This window comes from Prionailurus viverrinus, chromosome D2 (assembly GCF_022837055.1).
Source record: "Prionailurus viverrinus isolate Anna chromosome D2, UM_Priviv_1.0, whole genome shotgun sequence".
NCBI classification, from domain to species: Eukaryota; Metazoa; Chordata; class Mammalia; order Carnivora; family Felidae; genus Prionailurus; species Prionailurus viverrinus.
The window spans coordinates 78,455,211-78,478,811 of record NC_062571.1 but is presented as its reverse complement, the minus strand read 5'-3'; the positions used below and the strand labels follow the sequence as shown (position 1 = coordinate 78,478,811).

Sequence of the window (23,601 nt, the reverse complement as noted above, 5' to 3'; positions counted from 1 at the left end):
CTTTTTCTCATTCTTTTGTTTGGTCAGTGTTTCTACAAGTAAAACGTTTTGTAGGGTGTGATTGCAGAGGATGATGACAGCAGGATATTTTAGGAGTTACAAAGTAGAAGTATAACAGGACAATTATTAAGATTTTTAATAGAAAGAAAAAGATGATAGGGGCACCTGGCTGACTCAGTCAGTGGAGCTTGTGACTCTTGATCCTGGGGTTATGGGTTTGAGCCCCACATTGAGTTGTAGAGATTACTTAAAAGTAAAAATCTTTAAAAAAAAAAAAAGGGGGGGGGCACCTAGATGGCTCAGTCAGTCGAGTGTCCGAGTTTGGCTCAGGTCATGATTCGTGGTTTGTGAGTTCCAGCCCTACACTGAGCTCACTGCTGTCAGCCTGTCAGCACAGAGCCCTCTTTGGATCCTCTGTCCCCTCCCCCACTTGTGCTTGCCCCAAAATAAATAAATATTAAAAAGAAAAGAAAAGGAACTGTTCACATGTATGTCTGCTTTTTCACAGGCGGAGAATCCCCCTAATGGACCAGATTGTGGTTATGGCTCCTTTCACCAGCAGTATTGGCTTGACGGGAGAATCATTGCTGTGGGGGTGATTGACATCCTTCCATACTGTGTGTCATCTGTATATTTGTACTACGATCCTGATTATTCATTTCTGTCTTTGGGTGTCTACTCTGCACTACGGTAAGATTACTTTCGACAGCTGTAATGGGTCATACGGAACTTCAGATAATTCCTCACTTGATTATATTTCATCATATAACAGCAGAAATCCTATTTGATAGTTCATAATAATTTTGTTGCTATAGTAGTCTCTCATATATCAGTATTTAGAAATAACCACTTTTAGAACTGAGGGTAGTGCCCGATGGTAATTCCCTAGCTTTTTAAGCTATCCATGTAATCTAGTGTAGGAGAAGTCATTGTATTTGTGGGGTGTTTTTGTTTACGTCTTTATTTAAGCTCCCCTATCAAAAACCACTCAATGTCCCTTAAATATTACAGTATTTACATATTTTTGTCATCATTAGTATAGATATTTTTTCATAATTAAAGGTTAAATGAATCTCCTATAAATGAATTCAAGCAATGTAAATCTGTTGGAAGGAATATACAGTTATAGAAAGTATATAGGAGTGGCAAGTCCCTGACTGTCCGCTTAATTCTCTGGCCCTCATCAAAAGATTATTTCCCTTGCATGTCCATGGATGCAAATATATGCAGCATCACCTGGATATTTTGTATTATCCTAATGGTAAAAGGATTGGGGTCTTTTTCCATGAAAATACTGGGTCTATTTTTATTCCTTCGTATCTGTGAATATGTGTAGTACAGAAGGGAAGGAAGATTGAAAATTATTTTTCTGTTGCTTATGTGGGAACTTGAGTCTCTGTTTCTCATTGTGTCAGTATTTTCACTTTTCCCAGTGTCTGTCTGATGGTCACAATCTCACATCATAGGAAGATTTTGAGATTATTTCTTTTATTAATTCTGTATGTACTTTTTTCTGAATTATAAAATTGGAAAAGTGGGTATTTTTCTTTAATTACTGTTTGATTTTTGTGAAAAATCTGGTCCATAATAGATTTTGTGTGTTTTAGTGGGCCAAAGAAAAATTCTCCATCTTGGTATTTTCAACCTGAGCCATCTCTTAATGATAAGTTATAGCGATTCACAATTATACACTGTTTACAACTGATCCCTGTAATATTCCTTTATTTTTCCTTTGTATTTAATTGCATTTTTGTATAAGCTAATTAAGAATATTTGTGACTCCTGATGGCATCAATGAAATTGAAATTGATCATTTGAAGCATTTACATTTTGTAACTTTAGAAGAGTGTATTTATTTCAGAAAAGCTACTTTTTTTTTGTACCAGAATCAGTCAACACTTTGTGATCATTGCTATTTTCCTTCTTCTTTTATTTTTGTATCTACTTTTCCACTTTACAGTATATAGCTTATGGATTTGTTTAGACTTCTCAGATGAACATTATGAATATTTATTCCCACATAGTGAATCCCAGCCTATGTATGAAATATCATTTCATGCCTCAATAAGCCAGGAGATTTAGAAATCCTGCTGCATTTGAGATAGCAAATAATCAATTCCTAGCAAAATTATAAAGAGTTCTATTTACTGTTTGGTAGATCTCTAAGAGATAGAGATTTGGTAGATTTGGTAGCTCTCCGGCTAGAGCTGGAGAGCTTTGAGGAGGAAGCAAAGGAGACCGAGAGCACGAACATTGTTGCAGTTGAGAGCGGGGAGGCTGCCTCTGGATTACAGCCTCATCACTTGTTTGTAGTGGCCTGGGGGATCTGAGTTGCTGAGTTTAGGGAAGAGGAAAGGCAGCCAGGAGATTGACATTTCCAAGCAAAATTGGGGAGAGTAGGTTGTAAATTGCCAATTCTATTATTGATTATAGTGTATTTCAGTGAAACTCATTTAGTTTCCCCTCCATTCCTTCAATTTCTTAAGCAATTTACAATGAATTTAGTTTTTGTATTTTAATGTATAATCAGTATAGATTTTTATATAACATAGTCTGTAGATTTAAAAAAATGTTTGAATTGGGGATCATGAACATGGCATTAATTTATGTTTTGTTAGCAAGGTGGATTTTAGAAATGAGTTCATTTGTTTAACGTATTTATTTGAGAAGAATCTATGTGTCCTGGGCATGATTCATAGAAGTGAATAAGACAGGGTTTCCAGCTTTGTCAAAGCAGATCGTAATGAGGATACCAACAACATAAATTTAGATACAACGTTATGCTGTGACAGAAGTAGTCACAGTGCCAGGGTGAGGTCCTTTTTGAATAGGGTGGTCAGGAAAGACCTCTTGGTCAGGTGACATTGGAGGAGCCCAGAAAAAAAGGAAAGGAGCCAGCTGTGCAAAAATCTGAAGGTAAGATATAGGGAGGTTACCTGATCTGGTTAATATTGTAAACCAACGACTGGTTACCACTCTGCGGGATTTATAGAGGGGCAAGAGAGCACACTGGGAAGCCAGTCTGTTGCAATAGTCAGCCAGGGGAGCCAGGATGCGGGCTTGGACCATAGTGGCTGCGGTGGAGGTAATGACAAGTGGTCAGACCCCCCGTAAATTTTGGAGGTTGAGCTGGCTGGATTTGTCGACATGGGTTGGACATGGGAGTGAGAGGGGAAGAATGGTTGAGGATGGCTCCTAGGTTTGGGCCCGGACAGCTGAGGGAGGGAGTGGCAGTGCAGGACCAAGCGGAGTGCCGTTGTGGCCGGGCGTCCTTCCTCACTTTGAACCTTCCAAGTGGATTCGTTCTAGGGTTGGTAGGATTTATTCTGTTACAGGCCACTAACGTTCAGTCTGCTTGGATTTAGAGATACTTTTATTTTACAGATGAATTTGTAGGGTCACACCTTTTCAGTGATTTAAATTGGAACTTGCAAAATGCACAGGCTATTCACTTGAATTTCAAGCATTTGTTGCTACAAAAGAGAAAGAAAAAGAGAGAGAAAGAAAGAAAAGAAGAAAATCTTCAAGAAACAAACGTAAAAACGAAACAAACAACTTTTCTCTTACTTTAGAAATGTACTGAAGTTTTGCTTAAAACTCTTAAATACAGCCAGTCATTCACTGGGCGGGTAGGATGAAGTTCTGTGCCCAGATTTATCCCGATATAAATGAAAACCACTCCAAGCATGGACATTGCTGACAGCTTCTTTGTTCGGTTAATCCTCGCCTATGCCCAACAAACAGGAAAAGTGGTGAGATAGCATAGTTTTTTTCCACTCTTTAGTTTTAGGGAGAATAAATATTAGAGTAGCGTCTCGATGTAGGAGAGAGTTCTACAGCAGACACACTTGCAAGGATGTGCATGTAAATGGTCATAATCAGAGTCATTTTTCCTGAAATGTGTTGGCTTTTGAGTTTTATAAAATTTGTTTTTAACTTGATAAACCTAATCTTTTGAGAACTCCAGGGGATAATGAGTAATGTACTAAATAGATCTCCGCTTTTATGCTCTTTGAATTTTTGCTCAACTAATTAGCTCAATAAAGTGTAAAGCATGACTTAGATGCATTTGCTCAAACTAATGTAGTGTTGTTGTATCTTTTTTTTAGTAAAAGTTATCTTACAGTACTTTTGAAATTGTTTTTCTTTCAACACTTGGAGTTTCTTAATAGCCTAATGTCACAATTTTAGATTTCATCAGATATTGGACATCAGATTACACAGTACTTTGAATATCGGAGCTAGATTTCACTGTACCTTCATCTTTATTCTTCTTTTGGCAGAGAAATTGCTTTTACGAGGCAACTTCATCAGAAAACATCTCAACTCAGCTATTATTATATGGGTTTCTACATTCATTCATGTCCCAAGATGAAATATAAGGTAAAGCTGATTTTCACGTGTCTGCTTGTACATACATTTCATGAAAATTAGTGCTTTTCTGGTTTCTCATCATTTGAGGTTAACTTGGTTGCGTATTTCGAATGTATGTCATGAATTATTCCATGAACTTTGCATGAAATCTGGCTTGTTCATGGCTTAGAACACTGCTGGACACATAGGTGCTTAATATTTGCTTAATACAGGTTAATCTGTAGAAATTAACCAAATATTTAAAAATCCCAGGTATTCTGGAACATTCAGCAGGGCCCTGCTTACTTGGGGTATACCCACTAGTAGGAATCTACCATTTCCGGGTGGATCCTGACCCTTCCGCCCCCCGCACCCCCCCGCCCCATTTATTTTGTCCCTCCCTTCTGTTTTAGCTTTGTTTCCTTTGGACCCAGTCACAGTCCAGAAAAATTGGAGCTCAATGTAAGCAGTGAGGTATTTTCAATAATAAAAATAATAATAGTAATGCAAATGTTTATAAGGTTTTCATTATAGAAAGATGAATCTTTAATATAATTTTTGTCTCAGGGCACAGGATTTGGGCTTTGAACATGGGTTAATTAAGGATAACGCTTTGCTGCCTCAGAAATTAAGCTTTCTGTAGTGAGAACCACGGCATTTACCGCTCTGACTTTGTAATTCATCGTACTATTGTGAGATTTAACTGTATTTCAGAATTTCCCTTTTATATTCTCTTGAATGAAACTCTTTGATGTTTCCTAAGGATTAGTGGCCTACTGTGTGTAAAAACTCTGGGAAGTACAGAGAAGTGTGAAGGAGCAGACTCCCTATATCCTGCGCACCTGAAAAGCAGTAACCGAACACCTTTGCTCTACTTAGAACACTGCTTTAAGCTTTGAAGAGGCAAAAAGATGTAAACATGAATCTTCCTCTGAAAATTTGTAATCTAGGTGAAGATGGGAAGCATTTTACATGAAAACAGGTCAGGCCAGTGGTTTGGTAAGTGGCCTGATGTAGAGTAGGGCTGATGGGGAAGCACATAGCAAAGAGAAGGAGCCGAGAAGTAAGGATTTGCCCAGGGCCTAGTCCTATAAAAAATGGGTAACCAGAGGACTCTGAATGACTTGAAAGCTTCTCTGAGGTATTTAGGCAGCTGGGAACCCTTTTCCCAGCCAAGTGCAGCGCATTTATACATCAAAAAGCATATTCGAATATATAAGTTATGACTTTTTTAAGGTAGGGAAATTTTTAAAACATAAACCAAATTGAAAAGTGTACTTGAACCCCGTGTACCTATTATCCAGCTTCAGCCCATCAGTGCCTCTTGTTTCATCTGTTCTTTCTTCCCCATTCCCTCCTCCATCATCTTTTGAATTATTTTGGAACAAATCCAGAATATCATTTCACCTGTTCATGGTGTGTATTTCTAAAAGACAAGAGCATTTTGAAAATACACGCAGTCTCATCATCCCACCTCAAAAATATTAACGGTATTTCTAAGTACCTTTCTGTATCTAGTCAGTGTCCGTTTGTTTTGCAGTTTGACTTTGAACCCAGACGAGGCCTGTACAGTTTGGTTGGTAGATCTCTTAAATCTTGTTAACCCGTAAATTTCCCCTCCCTCTCCCCCCGCCCCCCCCCCCCCCCTACAAAGGAATACTCCGTAAAACTTGGTGATTAACTATATATGGGAACGAACAAAAGTGGTTCCAGAGTGTTGACGTTAAGTACGGAAGGTATGGGGAAGGGATGTTTCCATTGTTAGAAGCTGTGGATCTAACAGAACTGGCTTTGAAAGAAGGGTGATACACATTACCTTGCTGGTTTTATGCTGACAGCCCAGGTAGTCTGGTCAAGGCACTCTGCTGGCATTTCATCTCATATTTAAGTGTATAGCGTAGGTAACTCGTGAATTTAATATTCGCATATTTCCTTTATGCCTGCATTATTAATTTAGTTGATAGGTCCAAACATATGTTCTTTTTTCAAATTTTTTAAATGTTTATTTATTTTTTGAGAGAGAGACAGAGCACAAGCAGGGGAGGGGCAGAAAGAGAGGGAGACATAGAATGCGAGGCAGGCTCCAAGCCTCAGGCTCCGAGCCATCAGCACAGAGCTTGACGTGGGGCTCAGACCCACTAACCGCGAGATCATGACCTGAGCTGAAGTCGGATGCTTAACTGACCGAGCCACCCAGATGCCCCTAAACATATATTCTATGAAGAAGGAAAAGCATGGACATATTTCTGCTTTCCAAAAACACTTACTTGGTACTGTTCTTACTAGTATTTTTTCCTTCTAGCTCATTTTTGTGGTACCAGATCTAAAGAAGCTCAGGTAGGAAACTCAGGTACTATAGATACTGTAGCACAATAATAACAATCAGAAGAAAATTCTAGCCGTCTTGGATATTCATCTTCCTCTGTGTACTTGTGCGCGACCCTTCTAAATGGAAGCATTTTTTTGGCCAGTCTCAGGGACCCGCAGAAATTTCACTTTTACTTCTCATCTGTAATGGCTGCTGTAGTGTCGCAGGATTTCCCTCAGCGAGTTTTTCCTCATGCCTAAGCTCAAATCTTAATTGCTCCATATTTTGACCTATTTCTTCTTTTTTTGCTATTCATGGAAATGGTGACCATATTTTCATCCCCCCTTCCCTCTGCATGAAGACTTTTAATCCCACCTTTGTTGACTCCAGTCCAGAGGAAATACTGTGTGTTCTTCAGTCTCCTTCTTAGGTAGAGCTCTGCTTGGAAACAAACATCTGGCTTGTCTAGTTTTTAGCTAAGAATTAAAAAATGTTTTCCGTGTCGTTCGGTCAGTCTGGCTTAATCATACGCAACCGAAATTTCTCAGAATTATAGCTTCAGGATATTATTTTTTAAATTCCATTTCCATGAGAGATACCCCCATGCCTACCTGTCCTCTGGCTTATTACTTCATTCGTTCATTCATAAAGTACTTCCTGACCTCCTACTGGAAATGCAGCAAGATCCCTAGTGTCAAGGAACTTCCATTCTGTTGGAACACCTACAGCAAGATAATAAGACAGACGTCAGGAATAAGCACTGTGTTATGTGGCACATACTAGGTGTGGCTCCTTTAGAGTTGGGGTCAGGGCGGGCCACTCTGAGGAGTCATATTGAGGCTGAGATTTGATTGACAGGAAGTCAGGCCATGGGAAGGTGAGGGGTCATTTCAGGACCAGACCAAGGCTCAGTGCTGCTTTGCTTTTGAGTTGTTGCTGTCATCCATTTGGCTATACTTTAGGGTGACCTGTGGAACTTTTTTTTTTTTTTGAGAGAGAGCGTGTGCACACGTTCCAATGGGGGAGAGGAGCAGAGAGAGAGAGAGAGAGAGAGAGAGAGAGGAGAGAGAATCTCAAGCAGGCTCCACACTTAGCACAAATCCTGATGCGGGGCTCGATCACATGACCCTGGGATCATAAGTTGAACCAAAATCAAGAGTCGGACACTCAACCACCTGAGCCACTCAGATGCCCCATAGGATGACCTGGGGAACTTTAAAAAGATACTGATACTTGGGCCCTATCTTCTAAGATTTGGGGCTCAACCATGGGCATCAATTGTTTTTTTAATGCTCAGAGGATTCTAATGTGAAGGCAAGCTTGAGAACCACCACACCAGATTAATTTTTCACATCTCAGCCTAATAATGAACTGGAAAAATGATTACTTCTCATTTTAAAGTTGGCTCTTTTCTGTTTATTAAAGTGAGAATCACTCATATTGAAGAAGTTCGTATCTACTCTTTGTTATCTGGGTCCTGGAACGTCTAAGGCTGAGTGACTGGAGTCTTTCAGCTGGGTGTTCCCTTTACCCTTACTGATCTCTTGTTTCTCTCTCTGTCTCTCTCTCTCTCTCTCTGTCTCTCTGTCTCTCTGTCTCTCTCTCCATCCTCCATGCTTGCAAACTCCTCATTCATCGTTCCACAGCCTAGCGGTCACTTGCTCCAATAACCTGTACTGGACACTAAGGCTAGACTTGACCACCCAGCCACCCCACCCCCTCCTCCCTTAGCAGTCGACAATTCTTTCCAAAATTCAAGTCTGTCTCCTGTGCATATGCTCGTGAGACCCTCGTGATGTTTATCTTCGTCACGTATGCAAGTACCTAACAGTGCCTGCCACACAGGAGATGTTTAACTTTAAGTAGACATTTATTGACTTCATGAGAAGCAATACTAGTGCTGAGGGTTGAGAAGCATGTAGAATAGTGAGAAACTCCCTCATTTGTTTCACAAGTGTTTACTGAGTGTGAATAGGATAGCTTCTGCTTAGCAAATAGGTTAGAACTTCGTTAAGACACGCAGGCAGTTCTAACGGACTGTGACTGGATATCATGGAATACCGCTAAGTACTCTGGCATCGAAGGGAGGTGGCGGTACAGGAATGTGCAACACTTTGGAGAAGTTGCTTAACTATAGCTGGTCTTGGTTTTTGCAGCTGTAAAATGGGAATGACGTAGAAGTGAGACATATCGTTGTTGTCGTTTTTAAGTAAGCTCTACACCCAGTGTGGGGCTTGAACTCACAACCCTGAGGTCAGGAGTTGTATGTTCTACCAGCAACGAGCCAGGCACCCCAGGATATATTGTGTTTTTATCTCAGCTTGAGTGTAGAATCTTCTTGCACTGATAGATAGCACCTTCCCAGTTGGGTAGCATGCACAGAATCATTACCTGTGCTTTCGTTGAGACCTGTCAAAGTTCTGTGTTTATATGCTGATAAATGGCACCCAAATTTCCAAGTGGCCTGCTTGTGCTATTAACCAGACTTCTTAGTTTAGTTCAGATGCTGGGGAGAAGCAGAGGCTTATGCTAGTTCACACCAGTTCTGCCTCCCTTTATGGAAATTTGTAGAATTGCGGACACTTGCCTTTTGTTTGGAGGAAAGTGGCACTGAACTCTTGGGGTTGGTGCTAAGAGTGGTGAACCTCTCAGGAATCAGTCCCGTGTTGTGCCACAGGGTGTCTCTTCATTTTGGCCTTGTCCACTGAGGGCCGAAAAAGTCTGAGCTCAGATGTTTGTGGGCAGAATAAAATGGCTGTTTTGTTCCACTTATAGATATTTTCGTTTCACCAGAGGATATTTTATTATATTTTCAGCAAATGAGAACTCTCAGTTATGAAGAAATAGCACAACTGCTTATAAAAGTGGGAATCCTCAATTAGAAATGTGCTGTTCAAAATCGCAAGGTAGATGCCGGTTCCGGCATGAATAGTTCACGTTGCAATTTGAGGGCCCAGAACTAGACACCAGCAAAAGATAACTCACAGAAAATGAATGGCACACTATTGTAAAATCTCTCGTTTTCAAGGTTTAGTGAGGGTAAATTTAGCATATAACTACGATGGTAGTTAAAAGTATATCTTCTTCCTTGGAGCATAGCTAAGTGTTTAAAGCATCAGTAACGGCGTGTTTTTGCCACACTGAAAAATCGACAGAAGTGTTTTCTATTGGGTACTAAAGAAAGAAGGAGTAGATCTTCAAATAGGCGTATTTTCGGTCACTGAGAAGGGGCAGTGTCGTAGATCCTGCAGGCACTGGGAATACAGCTGTAAACGGTGCGGATGCCCTGCCCTGATGGAGGTTACAGCCGAGGGGGCACATAGATGGCACAGTGCGCGAAGTGGCGCCCAGGGGTACCGAACTGGACCTGAGACCAGAGTAATGTTTCATTTGGATTTTTCTCGCGTAGATTTGGGCCTGTTCAGTTACAGCCTTTACCGTCTAGTACACCGATTATATGAAGTAGAGCAAGTGAAAGCATGTAACGGCAGGTCCAGGGTACGCAGAAGAGCGGGTTTTACCTGCTCTCTTTTTATTGAGTAATGGGTTTTCACGAAGGCATGCTGAAGTGACGAGTTTCTCGTCATGTGTAGGGAGGACCGTGGCTCGGTAGCTGGTTTCCAAGGGTGCCGTCGTCAGTTCCTCTCACCTGGTGTGTGCGTGCTGTTCCGTCCATCAGAAGTAGATTCTGTTTCCCTCAATTGGACTGGCCTTGTGACTTGCACTAACAGGATACCACGGAACGAACTCTTGGGGGGCTTGAGGCCCACACCTTAAGAGGGCTGGCAGCTTTCCCTTCCTCTGCCGGTGGAGCCAGCCATCAGCATGTAAAAGGGCCGACTGCTGCTGGACAGAGATGGCAGCAGCATCCCGGGGGTTTCAGCCCCCACCGAGCTTCTGGCTGCATGCCGCTACCTTGATTGAGCCTAAGAGATACCGATGTGAGAACCCCCTGACTGAGCTGGAGCCAACTCACAGAATCACGAGGAATAATAAATTAGTGTGGTTTTCAGCCACTGAGATTTGGAGTGGTTTAGTACTCGGTAGCAGACGACTGAAACACATGTTGTAGGATGGAGATCACTTAGAGGTGGAGATGTCCATGTAGATAGAAATCATTCTGTGTTGAGCTGTGCAGGCTCAGAATTGACCCTGAATTGAGCCGAACTGATCTGAGAAGTTTGTGATGGCTCAATGTGAGAGAGTTTTGGCAAAGTCACTTCATTTCCATATGCGTTCATACCTAGAGATGTGCCGAGTTGGCTTAGGTGAATTCATCTTTGTAAGGCATTTCATTTAATACCCTGACTCGAGCCTACAACGCATTTCTTGACATGATGATGTGTTTTGATTTTGCTTGTCTTGCTAGTGATGAACACTGCAAGATGAAAATCATCTCGTGGCCGTCTTCATAGTTACGTAAGTGGAGCACGTTGCCGTAATTCTCCTCTCGGAGTGTGCGTGGTTGGGTAGCTTATAGCACTATCATTTTTGTGCATCACATTCTCTGACATGCATTTTTAATGAATTCTTATGATTTTCCGTGTGTGTGTATGTGTGTGTAAAAGATTGATTTACAAAAACATTGCATGGTAAGATCATGTTTTTTTAATTTTTTTTTTTTTTTTTTTTTTTTTTTTTTTTTTTTTTTTTACTGTTTCTTTGTTTTTGAGAGAGATAGAGTGTGAGCAGGGGAGGGGCAGAGAGAGAGAGGGAGACACAGAGTCCGAAGCAGGCTCCAGGCTCCGAGCCGTCAGCACAGAGCCTGACACAAGGCTCAAACTCGCGAACTTCGTGATCATGACCTGAGCTAAAGTCAGACACTCAATGGACTGAGCCACCTAGGTGCCCCAGAGTAAGATGTGTTTTGTCTGGGCCTATAGTCTTAGAAGTAAGGCATAGGATAGTCACAGATGAATTGAATGAGAGCTGAAAATAGTCATTAATGAAAGGAAATTTCTTGATATGTTATTAGTGTTCACATTAACTGTTGTAATAATCATGGCCATGTTCATGGGATTCGGTATAGTTGTAGCATAAATCAGTGCCAGTTTGGGGGCTCAGGAGCTGGCTGACATGAACAGAAATTGTGTTTTCAACCTAGAAGAGTCTCTCCCTGGAGGAGTCCTCTGGCCACAGTAGGCGGGGAGAGTGGAGCTTTCTGGCCGCCGAGCCCAGTGACACCTGTCTTCCAGCTCTGCTTCTCTCGTGGTGCCCAGAAGGACATTTGGGCTGCCCATTTGGGCATCACAGGCCATTAGTAGTGGCTAGAATCAGAAAAGAGCTATGTGTTCTCCTGTGCCTCTCTTTTTCTTAACAAATATTTTTATTGTGGTCAAATATATGTAACAAAATTGGCCATCTTAACCATTCTGAAGTGTACCGTTTTAGAGGTTACGTCCTAGAGGTTCTAGAGGTTACGTTCGTGTGGCTGTGCAGCCACCACCACCATCCATCTCCAGGACTCTTCTCAGCTTGCAAAACTGACACTCTGTATCTGTGAGACAGTAGCTCCCCACTCCCTCCCTGACAGCCCCTGGTGACCACATTCTACTTTGGTCTCTGAATTTGACTGTGCTAGGTGCCTCCTGTGACTGGAGTCCTGCACTGTCTGTCGTTTCGTGACTGGCTTATTTAACTTAGCTTGATGTCCTCACGGTTCTTCCATGTTGTAGCAAGCGTAAGAATTTCCCTCCTTTTTAAGGCAAATAACACCCATTGTACCCACATGCCACATTATGTTTATGCGTTCACCGGCTGACGGACGCTCGGGGTGTTCCCACCTTTTGGCAATTGTGAGTAATGCTGCTACAAACACGGGTGTGCAGATACCTGTTCGGGTTTCTGCTTTCGGTTCCTTTATGTATCTTCCCAGAAGTGGAATTGCTGGATGATATGGCAGTTTTAGGTGTAACTTTTTGAAGACTCACCACGCTGTTTTCCGTGGCGGCTGTGCACACAGGTTCTGATTTCCCCACGTTCTCGCCCACGCTTGTGATTTTCTGGTTTTCTTTGACAGCAGTGCTCCCAACGTGTGTGCGGTTGTCTGTATGTCTCACGAAGAAGCCTCCTGGCCCACTTCACCCATTTTACCTCTCGGAGTTGTGCCTCTTGTCTGTTCCTGAGCCTGCCGCTGGTGAGGGGCAGGGAACTGACTGAGCACAACTCTGCTTGGTGATGGGAGGAGTCACTTTCTGGAGCGCAGGGAATCTCAGAGGGTGAGCACCTGAGCAGGTTTTCTCTTCACTCTGCCTAACCACCAGGAACGCGGCTGCTGCCTTGTGCTTGTTTATTTTATAGATGCATTATACAGCTTATATAGGTATGTTATATAGTTTATATACATATACAGCCATACGTTATTATTTTATATGCTCTTAAAAATCGAGCTGTTGGTTTAAATCTGTCTGGTTTGTTTTCTAAACACTTTTTAAATGAGTTTTCCCGTGCTTCCAAACTGTTTAATGTTTACCTGTAAAGCTTAGTTTATACTCTTCCAGTGTGACCCCTTCCCATACGTTTTAAAACTGTTCGATTTCCTTAAAAGTAAAAATTGGAGTAAATAGAAATGACGGTAGGTGTAATGTTTAAAACTCCTTCGTGTTGTCTCTCGGAGTTCTGCCGTAAGGCCGTTCTGTGATGCGAAAGAGGTGTTTTGACTAAATTCTTATCCAGACTTGTATGGGGGCCAAAGTAAACAGTGACTTCAGGCAGTCTGCTTTGGTAGCATGACATGGCCAGACATCAGATAGTTGAGACATCAGAAAGGGTTCGGAAATGTCAGAAAAGAAACAAAAAGCGAATTCATCTGTGATTAATCATTCTTCAGCTCGGTGCCTCAGCACGATCGTGGTCAGACAGCACCTCTGGAATTCTGCAGGGGCTTGCCTGAAAGGGGGTAGCTGGCATTACTGTTACAAAAGCAGCTACGGGAAAAACTTGGGGTTTACAAAGCTGCATCTGCAGAATCACGGGCTGTTGAAATCCCCGAGCTCCCACAAGCTCCCACGCGGTTCAGTTTCCTGACCAGACAAATTAGCATGTGTTATTTTACTACAGTATTGCAGCCCGGGGTGATGCATTTGGGTACACGTGGTAGTGACTTTGCTACTGTTGGTCTGAAAGAAATACAAATGATCTCATCAGCTACCCACAGCACAGAACAAAACTCTGGGGTTTTTGACTCAGCATCTCTTTTTCTGGATGTTAAATGTCCAGTGAGTTAGACATAGTCAGTAGAAAAAATGACCACCGAATAATTTTAGTAGGGGATTTTTGATGCCTCCTGCAGGCCGTGGGAGGTAAAAGAATTCACATGCTCATCACAAATCCTTGCTTCTAAAATTGTCACAGGTGGAAATTTGCCACATCAGAGTCAAAAAGCGGTTCCTTGTGGGTCATGTGTTTTTAAGTTTCTCATTACAAATGAGAAAATTGAAGTTCAATATGCTTAGCTTGCCCAGAGTTTGAATTAACTCATATTTTTTCAAAAAAGATTTTATCTTGTAAAGTAAATTCTACACCCAACATGGGGCTTCAACTTACAACCCCGAGACCGAGAGTCACATGCTTTACTGACTGAGCCCGCCAGGCTCTCCTCACATTTTAATTTTAGCAAAAGAAGGGGGAGTTTGAATTGAAGTTCGTATAAATGGCTTTGTTTATCAGAGTTATGAGTTACAACTTGTAATTTTGAAGTATCCTAAAATGCTTGCATATTAACTGAAAGTAAATGTTAACTGGGGAATAGAAGTGTATTTGATCGTGTGCCTTTTCCCATCCTTTTCCCGTCTGTCCACAGTGAAATAATAAGCTTGGTGCAGTGCATGATTTCTAATCCTTGAAAAACAGCCGTGGTCTTTGGAGCTTTTGGAAAATACTACCACCGAGCTCTGCCCTGACCTCCTGAAAAAGAAAGCTTGCTTTTCTCCTGCCCACAACCCCTTTCCCCAGCTGTCAGGCACGACTTTACATGCTCTGGAGCCTCCCTTCCGCCAGGCCTTGTGCTGCCTCTTGCCTCCTGTTCCTATCCCGCCGTGTTCTTGTCCCCAGCTGGGAGCGTCCTTTCCAGACCACAGTCCTGTGCCACTTCTTCAGGGACGCCAGTCTCTGTATCTCCTCCCGGCTGCCCCCACCAGCTCTCCTCCCTGGGCGCTGAGCGAAGCCGGGGGCAGCCTTTCGGACCCTGTGAACTCTTGTCATTTCCGAGTGTGTTACCTGTAGCTCTCCTTGCGGTCCAGTTGTTTGTAGGTGTACGTGATCAGTCAGTGTTTGTGGAGGGCCTGCTCTGTAGAAGACGTCGTGCTAGATGCCAAGGCAAGAGGAATGTGATCAGACATGGTTCCTGCTTGTCAGGTCCTCGAGCAAACCAGGGCTGATCTGTCGCTGTCCTCAGTGCCCAGCACATTAACTGGCACATACAAGGTGCTCAGTGACTTTACTGACGTGCATTGCATGTGGAAGGCGGGCATCTGTCTGAAGGAATAAAACTGGGAAGTGAAGGAAAAGCGGTATATAGAAGTGTGTAGGGAGCTGGCTTCTTCGTGGGTCCTCTAGTTGGAGCACTGAGCTTAGGAAAAATGTGAAGTCCTCTCTCAGTGGGTTGTTTTTTTTTTAACTGGTTATTGAAATGTGATGTGTCTACAGAAATGTGCGCTGTTCTTAATTGCACAGCTTGATAAATTTTCAGTCTCCAACTGTGCAACCAACACCAAGATCAAGAAGCAGAATATGCCAGCCCCCCCACAAGCCTGTTTCATGCCCCCATTGATTATTATCCCACCTCAAAGATAACCACAGTAGATTCATCTTGCCTGTTTTTATATTTTACGTGGAATCACTCATTGTATTTTATTTTGTGACTGACTTGTTCCACTCAGCAGTATATTTGTGAGGTTTATTGATGTGGTTGTGTGTAACAGTAGGGGGTTTATTCTTATTGCCTGTACACCCATTCTCCCAGGGATGGACTGTTTCTAGGTTTGGCTAACGGAAGTGCAATGTGAAGACATGTCTTTGGTTGGACATATGTAGGTATTTTTGATGGGCTTAGACCTAAGTATGGACTTGCTAGATCATAGGTTTAGTTCCTACTGCCCGTCGTTTAAGTGACTGTATTCATTTACACTTTTGCTCCCAGCAGAGGAAAGGTCCAGGTGCTTCCCATCCTGATAGTGGAATGTGGGGGGTGCACCGTGGTGTTGATTTGCATTTTGACATTGACTGACAAAGTTGAAGGCCTTATCATGTGTCTCCTGGCCATTTGTGAGTTGTCTCTTCAAGTCTTTGGCCCGTTTATCTGTTATCGGTCTCTTATTTGTAGAAGTCCTTCTAGCATTCTGGATGAGAATCCTTTGTTGCATGCATGTTTTACAGATACTTTCTTCCACTCACTCCTTGCCTTTTTTTTTTTTTTTTCTCCTCTTAATAGTGTCTTTTGATGAGCATAAATTCCTAATTTTAATGTAGTCCAATTTATCCTTAGGGCTTTTGTGTTGGGTTCCAGAAAATTTTGCCTTTTCTGTGGCCATGGAAATGTTTTCTTTCCTTCTAAGAATTTCAGTTTTACCTTTCACTCTTCAGTAATCTGCAATTTTTTGTGTATGGTTGTGCTAAATGCCAGGACTGAATTTTTTTCTCCCAGATGAGTAATTACTCTTAGTTTCTTAAGGGCACTGCCCTAAACATAACCAGTTTAATAAAGAATTCAATTAAATAACTTCTGTGTCATTATATTTGTATTGTGATAAAACGTCTCGGCTTCCCCTTTTTGAGACTTAATCTTGATTCTGTTAAATGAGCAAATACCTTATTTAACTTTAGGTTTCTCCCTATAGAGTGACACTGGCCAGCCTATTCTACAGGGAATGTTTGATTTCAGTACCAAGGGCTGTGCAAGTAAGTCATTTGCTCTTGTACATTTCTTCCAAATAACTTTAAAAGGTCGTGGAGATGCAGAGAACCTCTTTCATTGAAACAGGATGATAGGTTTTGTGAAAATTCAGTTACAAGAATGATTCAAACCACGATGAAAAGTTCTTTGTGTATTAGCAGTTGTCATCTCAAACATTTCTCATTTGCCAGTCACATCCCATTTTGTCATTTGCTTTATATCATTGTTTATGCCATATAATTTATTACACGGAAGTTAATATTTTTTATGTCACCCGGTTTATTAATCCTTTTCCTCTATGACTTCTGGTTTCTGTGTCATGCTTTTAAAATACCTTCTCTGTGCCAGCATATTAAAACAGTGATGCTCTGCTTTGCTCCTCTCACTTTACAAGATTCATCTCCGGTTTGCTCCCGCTCTGAAACCTTGCCGGACTGTATTGTATTATAAATCCCTGCGTTCCCATCTGTATGTTTCTTTAGCCTCTACGCGTCTCAGGAGGTGGAGTTTGAGCTCGTGTATTATTCAATTTTAGCAGCAATCCCTGATTTATAGTAAATGTTCAGTAAATCTTTGGACAGACGGATGGATGGCAATGTGAGAACGATGACTTAATTGGATTATTGGTTAGAGGGAAAGTAGATATCTATGCCAAATAAAGTGGTGTCCTTTGGCATTTCTACAGGATAGATCTCTTTATGATTTCAGCAATATTCATTAAGGGTAAGTTTATTAAAAGATTGTTTTCTATTTAAGGTAATGAGAAAGTTGTGTTTGAACTGTCAGGTGAGCAGTGAAGATACTCTTGCGTTGGTTATTCAGACTGGAAAAGCATTGCAAATACTTTGTAATTCTGAAGTGGCAGTCCTGTATTATATATGGGTTATATTTGAATTAAAAGGTTTATTTACTAATTTTTTTATTTTTATTTTTTTAATGTTTTATTTATTTTTGAGACAGAGAGAGACAGAGCACGAGCAGGGGAGGGGCAGAGAGAGAGGGAGACACAGAATCCGAGGCAGGCTCCAGGCTGTGAGCTGTCAGCACAGAGCCTGACACGGGGCTCGAACTCACAAGCCGTGAGATCATGGCCTGAGCCGAAGTCAGATGCTCAACCGACTGAGCCACCCAGGCGCCCCAAAAGGTTTATTTTTAAACAGGTTGATTTAGAGATGTATCTAATTGAAAAAAGTTCATTGTGTGTAAAGCCCTTGAGATAACAATACGGTATAGTCTTTCCTAGTCTTGATAATTGTGTTGTGTAAATTTATAGTCTAAACGCTATTTTTAACTCCCATTAACTCATTTCATGATCGAACATATTAGCTAGAGTGGGGCAGTGAGAGGCTTCCCACCCAGAGTTCCAGTTGCTGCTTGCCCTTAAACAGTGGTTCTCTGTTGAGCAGTTTTGCACCCAGCCCTGCCCCATATCTGGAGACCCTTTTAATTAGGACAGCGGGGGAGGGGTGCGTGTGCTACTGGCATCTAGTGAGTAGAGACCCAGGGTGCTGCGACACGTTCTGCTGTACACATGACAGCCTCTGGCCCAAAGAATTCTCCGTCCTACCAAGGTTTGGAATCCCCGTTTAAAGGCCACCCACTTGCCATTAAAGTCTGTAGCGCTTGTTGCCGAATTACCACGGGTAATTTGACTGTTGCTGTCAGAAAGGAACTGTCAGAAGGATTAATTTGGGGTTCACCATAACGGTCTTGAAACAAACCATCCTGTATGACCCACCAAAGAGAAGTTTCTTGTCTCTAATTCCTAACCCTGTGGAGCCATATACTCACTGATGGCTCCAGGACTGTCTTAAATTTTCTCTAGGGGGTTTATGGGTGGCCTTCATGTCAACTTAAAAGTAATTTAGTGTTTCTGTACTATGAGATATAGCTGGCAAATCTTGAGGTCTCTCAGGAGGAACAGCAACAACAACGAATAAGGTCAAAGATTCCAAAATGTGATGCCTTCTTTTCCTAGTTCTTATATGCATGGTAGGGTCTGTCTTTAGTATTTATAAGTCATTCTGTTTTCCTTGCTTTGTAGGAAACAAAAAACAACTTGACAGCCTAATAGCCACGTGAACTTATCCTAGCAGCTATATTCAGTTCTTCTTTTTTAGTGCGGAAGCACAATGTTGCCACCGACGTAGTCAGAGAGGAGGTTATGCTCGTTTTCAGCTTTACTGGGATTGAGGTTTGGCACGTTCTGTGTTGATGTGCTTCAGCCTAGCGTGTTTGGAACTAAGGTGTCTTAGAGAAGCACATATGTTTTACGTGTTCAACTACTGTTTATCTTGCTGGGTATTCTACCTCAGTGTTGATGCTAGAATGAAACCAGTTCCCACCCCTCCAGGACTTTACATCACAGCACAGATCTTCTTTCCTTCTTGTACCTACAGATGTTCTCTTGGTTCTTTAGGTCTTCATATGCAAAAATAAGGCAATGATAAGATTCTCGTATGTGACACTTCAAAAGCCTTGCAGTCTGAGTTTGTGTATTAGCCAAAGGGAAGCAATCTTGAATAGCATAATTATCTTGGATATAGAGCAGTGCATTGAAAATGACCATGCTGAGGGACACCTGGGTGACTCAGTCAGTTAAGCATCCAACTTCGGCTCGGGTCATGATCTCACAGTTCGTGAGTTTGAGCCCCGCGTTGGGCTCTGTGCTGACAGCTCGGAGCCTAGAGCCTGTTTCGGATTCTGTGTCTCCCTCGCTCTCTGCCCCTCCCCCACTTGGGTTCTGTCTGTATCTCTCTCAAAAGTAAATAAACCTTTAAAAAAATTAAAAAGGGGCACCTGGGTGGCTCAGTCGGTTAAGCGTCCGACTTCGGCTCAGGTCATGATCTCGCGGTTTGTGAGTTCGAGCCCCGCGTTGGGCTCTGTGCTGACAGCTCGGAGCCTGGAGCCTGCTTCGGATCCTGTGTCTCCTCCTTTCTCTGCCCCTCCCCCGCTCATGCTCTGTCTCTCAATAATAAAATAAATGTCAAAAAAAATTTTTTTAATTAAAAAAAAAAAAAAAGAAAAGAAAATGACCACACTGAGAAGCAGAGGAAGCTCCATGACCACTGCTGGGGGACTGTTCCACACCTTCCATCCTGTGCCAGTGTCACCCCAGAGCCGTTTAAGGATGATTTATACTATGCACGAGTCCATGTTGCTAGAAAATCTGTGGTGTCGCACACAGTTCTCTTAAATCTAGATTCTTCTGCTTGGTCTTCAGGGGTTCCCTTTTTCTTCCTGATTCCTCACCATTGGCCTTTAGACACACCTTTGTCCACCGGGGTGTGCTTCTTTCATTCTTTCTTCAAGTTCATTTCTTTCTTGTAAAATACAGTATAAATGTAAAACTCCAGTGGTCTGCCTTATCCCACCTTAACTATTCTTTATTGGCATCCCTTCAACCGTTAGTCATATATATGTGTATGGGTATATATGTACATATATATGTGCCTGTAATTTTTATGATTTAATCTGGGACCCATGTGGTGGTTTGCACTTAATATCCTCTGTTTTTTTTTTTCTATTATGTTTGTTCTGCGTGGAGAAGTCCATTGCGCTCAGATGTCCGCCATGCCCATACCCCTTTTCTGAGGGAACTTGCTATTCCTATAGACTCTGTCAAAAGAAATGCAGCCTTTGCGTTTAGACCGCCATGCCTAGTGACTATCAAACACTACCATCTTAATCACTGTTGGACTGGGCATGAGTGCCTGACGCCAAGGTGGATTCGTGTCACGTAGGACTTGGCAGTAAAGCTTTGCCCACTGAGTAGTGGGGGACCAAATCAGTGAGATCCTCTCTTCGAAGGAAGTTTCGGTTGAGATTATAGGGAGGATCAGTACTCAGTAGGGATAGTCCCACACAGTGCCACCTAGAGAAAGCGTGGCAAAGGCTCAGAGTGAATTTAAGGCTTCATAAGCGCAGGTCCATAAGGTTTGGATTGTGGGCAAACTTTTGTCTACGTGCACATTTATGTTGAGGATAGAGTCCTGAGATTTCTTTCATCTGGTTTTCGAAGGGGTCTGTGAATCAACAGATACCGAGATGAGAGGGCGGCGAGATTAGGGGGAGGAGAAGCAGAGTCGGCAAATAGCAGATGAAAATACACATTGGGGCCTCCTGCTGCTGAGGGGACACAGATAACCTCTTTTTGGACCTGCTTGCCAGTTCTTGAATTATGATGTTACCCATGAGGCCTTCATCTGGCCTGGATTTCCTCTTCTTCCTGGATGGCCTGGAATCGTCTGGAGCCTGACCCTACATGGGTAAGATTTCTGCCCTCATTTTCTTATGTGCCTCCCTGAAATGTTGTGTTCCCCTCCACCATTAGTACCAGCCACTTACTGGATCACCTGAGCGAATTTCTTTGTTTCTTCAAGGCCAGGTGCCAAACTAAGAAACTTGTCTCCCAGCAGCCTGGATGCTTTAGAGAGGCCAACAGCTGTGCTGTTTCCTTGGGTGCTCCGTGCTGTGGTCGGTACCTAATAGGTGTGTCCACATAAACCATGTGCCCAGCCAAGTTTGAGATGGAGAATAAGACAGGAAAGAGCTGGTAAATTATTCTGTATGAACAGGACCAGATAAAACCCATGTCAATGAATAGTCTTTAATCTTTCCGGTCAGAGAAACATTTTATCCTCTGTTTCTGAGATGTTGTCGGTAAGATTGTGATGGGGAGTTCAAACGAGGAGTTATTTAACCATGTTTGTGCCTGGGCTTGGTGTAGTATTTAGTGAGATTAATTCTACGGAAGAAAGGGAGAGAGAGAAAGAAAGAAAAGAAAGACTTAAAAACGAATGTGAGCAGATGGTAGAGAACATTACATTATCTGAAGTTTTAAAATACTGGAACAGATTACTAAGGTTGAGATTTTGTTTTCCCTGAGAATTTTGAAAAACAAAATGATGACAAAACAGATCTTTGTTGTCCCAGAAGATAAAGGACCTTTATGCCTCAGAGACAGAGGGCCGTCTCAACTCTCCTGGCCTAACTCTATGAGCACTGAGACCGAGGTGGTGCTAATGAGTTTATAGTTTTTCCTGGGTGATGTAATAATTGCTTTTAGAACCTGGAACTACCAAGTTTAACTTAGTTTGAATAGCCATTTTTCCAGGGCTTGTTGCCGCTGACCACATGTGCGGCTAAGCCAGGCAAAATTTTCAACTTGGTTTTCAAACCAAATTAGGGTGAAGGATTGAAACGAGGGAGAGGGCATTGGTGTAGAAAAAATCAAACAGTAGAGAATGTGTATTTTCTTTTTTCACTAATTCCCCAGTGAAGCTTTTCACTAATATTCTTAGGGAACAAAATAAGAAGTTGAAATAATGAAAATTAGAAATGTATAACTCATTGAAACTAACCAGCTGCATTTCTTTGAATTGGAGGTGGAAAAAGTTTTAAAGGGCCTCATGACCACCGTGGTGAGCCAAGTAATGAGAAGTGTTAGAAGGAGACTCTGCAAAATAATGCATCCCTTTTCCCTTTTTTTCTTACCGTTTATTTTCTCTTATCTTTTGATTTATTTCCCATGACTTTTGGGTGAACTGAGGAAAACTTACAAAGGACGTCCTGGGGGTGCTTGTAATGCCTCTGGTAGTAGTATGGAGTCACATAGATTGTAGCCACATATTTAAGTTAAGGATTTGGAATTAGGCTCAGAGAAGGGACATTTCTGCCTTCTCTGTATTCAGGGTTCTGTATCCTAGTTCAGCACCTTGTAGTTGCACTGCTCTTGGCTCACAAGGGAGAAAAAACAGCATAAGAATGATCAATTTTTTTTCATACTGATTCCTAGAAAGAAGGATCTAGAGAGATTCTGAGTATTTGTATTACTTTATTTTTAAATGTTTATTTATTGTTGAGAGAGAGAGAATGTAAGTGAGGGAGGGGCAGAGACGGAGGGACAGAGGATCCAAAGCAGGCTCTGCGCTGACAGCAGCGAGCCCAGTGCGGGGCTCGAACTCCCCAACCGCGAGATCATGACCTGAGCCGAGGTCGGACACTCAACCGACTGAGCCACCCAGGCGCCCCTTTTTATTGTTTTCATTCAGCTGAAGTCTGATAAACTCATTCCAAAAGCTTTGTTCAGTCCTTTGTTGAGGTCCGAGTAGTAGAGTTGGTGAGCCTTAGATGAGACTCAGGCAGTTTTACCTGTTTTGGGAGCATAGTTTTGTTAATCCACTTCCGCTTTGGACACCTTGCCACTTGCAGATGTCGCCCCAGGCCCTCACGTAGTATTCTCGGTGAGATAGGAAGACCAGAGGGCCCACTGCCTTATTGTTACAATTAACAGTCAAATGGTAGACCTTGTTTTTACTTAATTATTTGGAAATATTTTCTAACTTCGAGAAAAGGTGCAAGAATAAAAGTGATACAAAGGATATCCTCATACCCTTCTCTCAGATTCACTTATTGGTAACATTTTACTCCATCTGCTATCCTGTTGTTCTCCCTGCCCCCCACCAGGTACACACAGATACCTGAATGTGTGTGGTTATATAATTTACACGTACATAACATAATACATACTATTTTTTTAACTTTTGTTTTTTTACTTGAAAGTAAGTTGATTATATTATGTGATTTTTTTTCATGTTTAAAGAATTTTAAGTTTCTTTATTTTGGGGGGGGAGGGGCAGAGAGAGAGGGGGACAGAGGATCTGAAGTGGGCTCCGTACTGACAGCAGAGAGCCTGATAATGGGGTTCAAACCCGCACACTGTGAGATCATGACCTGAGCCGGTCGGATGCTCAACTGACTGAGCCACCCGGGCGCCCCCTCCATAAATAAGTGTTGTGTAGTTACTCACACAGTTGATTCCTAGACACAGGTGTTTGCATTGTCACCGTCTCATAGATGAGCAGCCCGGGACACAGAGGGCCGGTGGGCGGACAGCTAGTTAGTGCCGGAGAACTCGCACTCGGGCACACGTAGGCCAGAGCCGCGGCCTTCTGTCCTCTGCGACTGCCCTCGCGGCGCGTTTCCAATGTGAAGACTTCGGCGTAGGTTTTGAAAGCGCTCTGAGTGGCCACGGGTCCTCTGAGTC

General features: G+C 42.3%; 1 protein-coding gene across 9 annotated transcripts in view; it reads left to right on the top strand.

Annotated features, from left to right (window-relative positions):
- ATE1 (arginyltransferase 1) overlaps window positions 1-23,601 on the top strand; it is a 155,879-nt gene that overhangs the window by 72,919 nt on the left and 59,359 nt on the right. For all 9 annotated transcript variants that reach the window (XR_007145215.1, XM_047824519.1, XM_047824520.1 and 6 more), the window contains 2 exons: window positions 509-690; window positions 4,284-4,383. Coding sequence is in view for 8 of the 9 variants with exons in the window: in XM_047824519.1 (XP_047680475.1) it covers window positions 509-690; window positions 4,284-4,383 (282 nt within the window). In the remaining variant the exon portion in view is untranslated. The remainder of the gene's footprint in view (window positions 1-508; window positions 691-4,283; window positions 4,384-23,601) is intronic.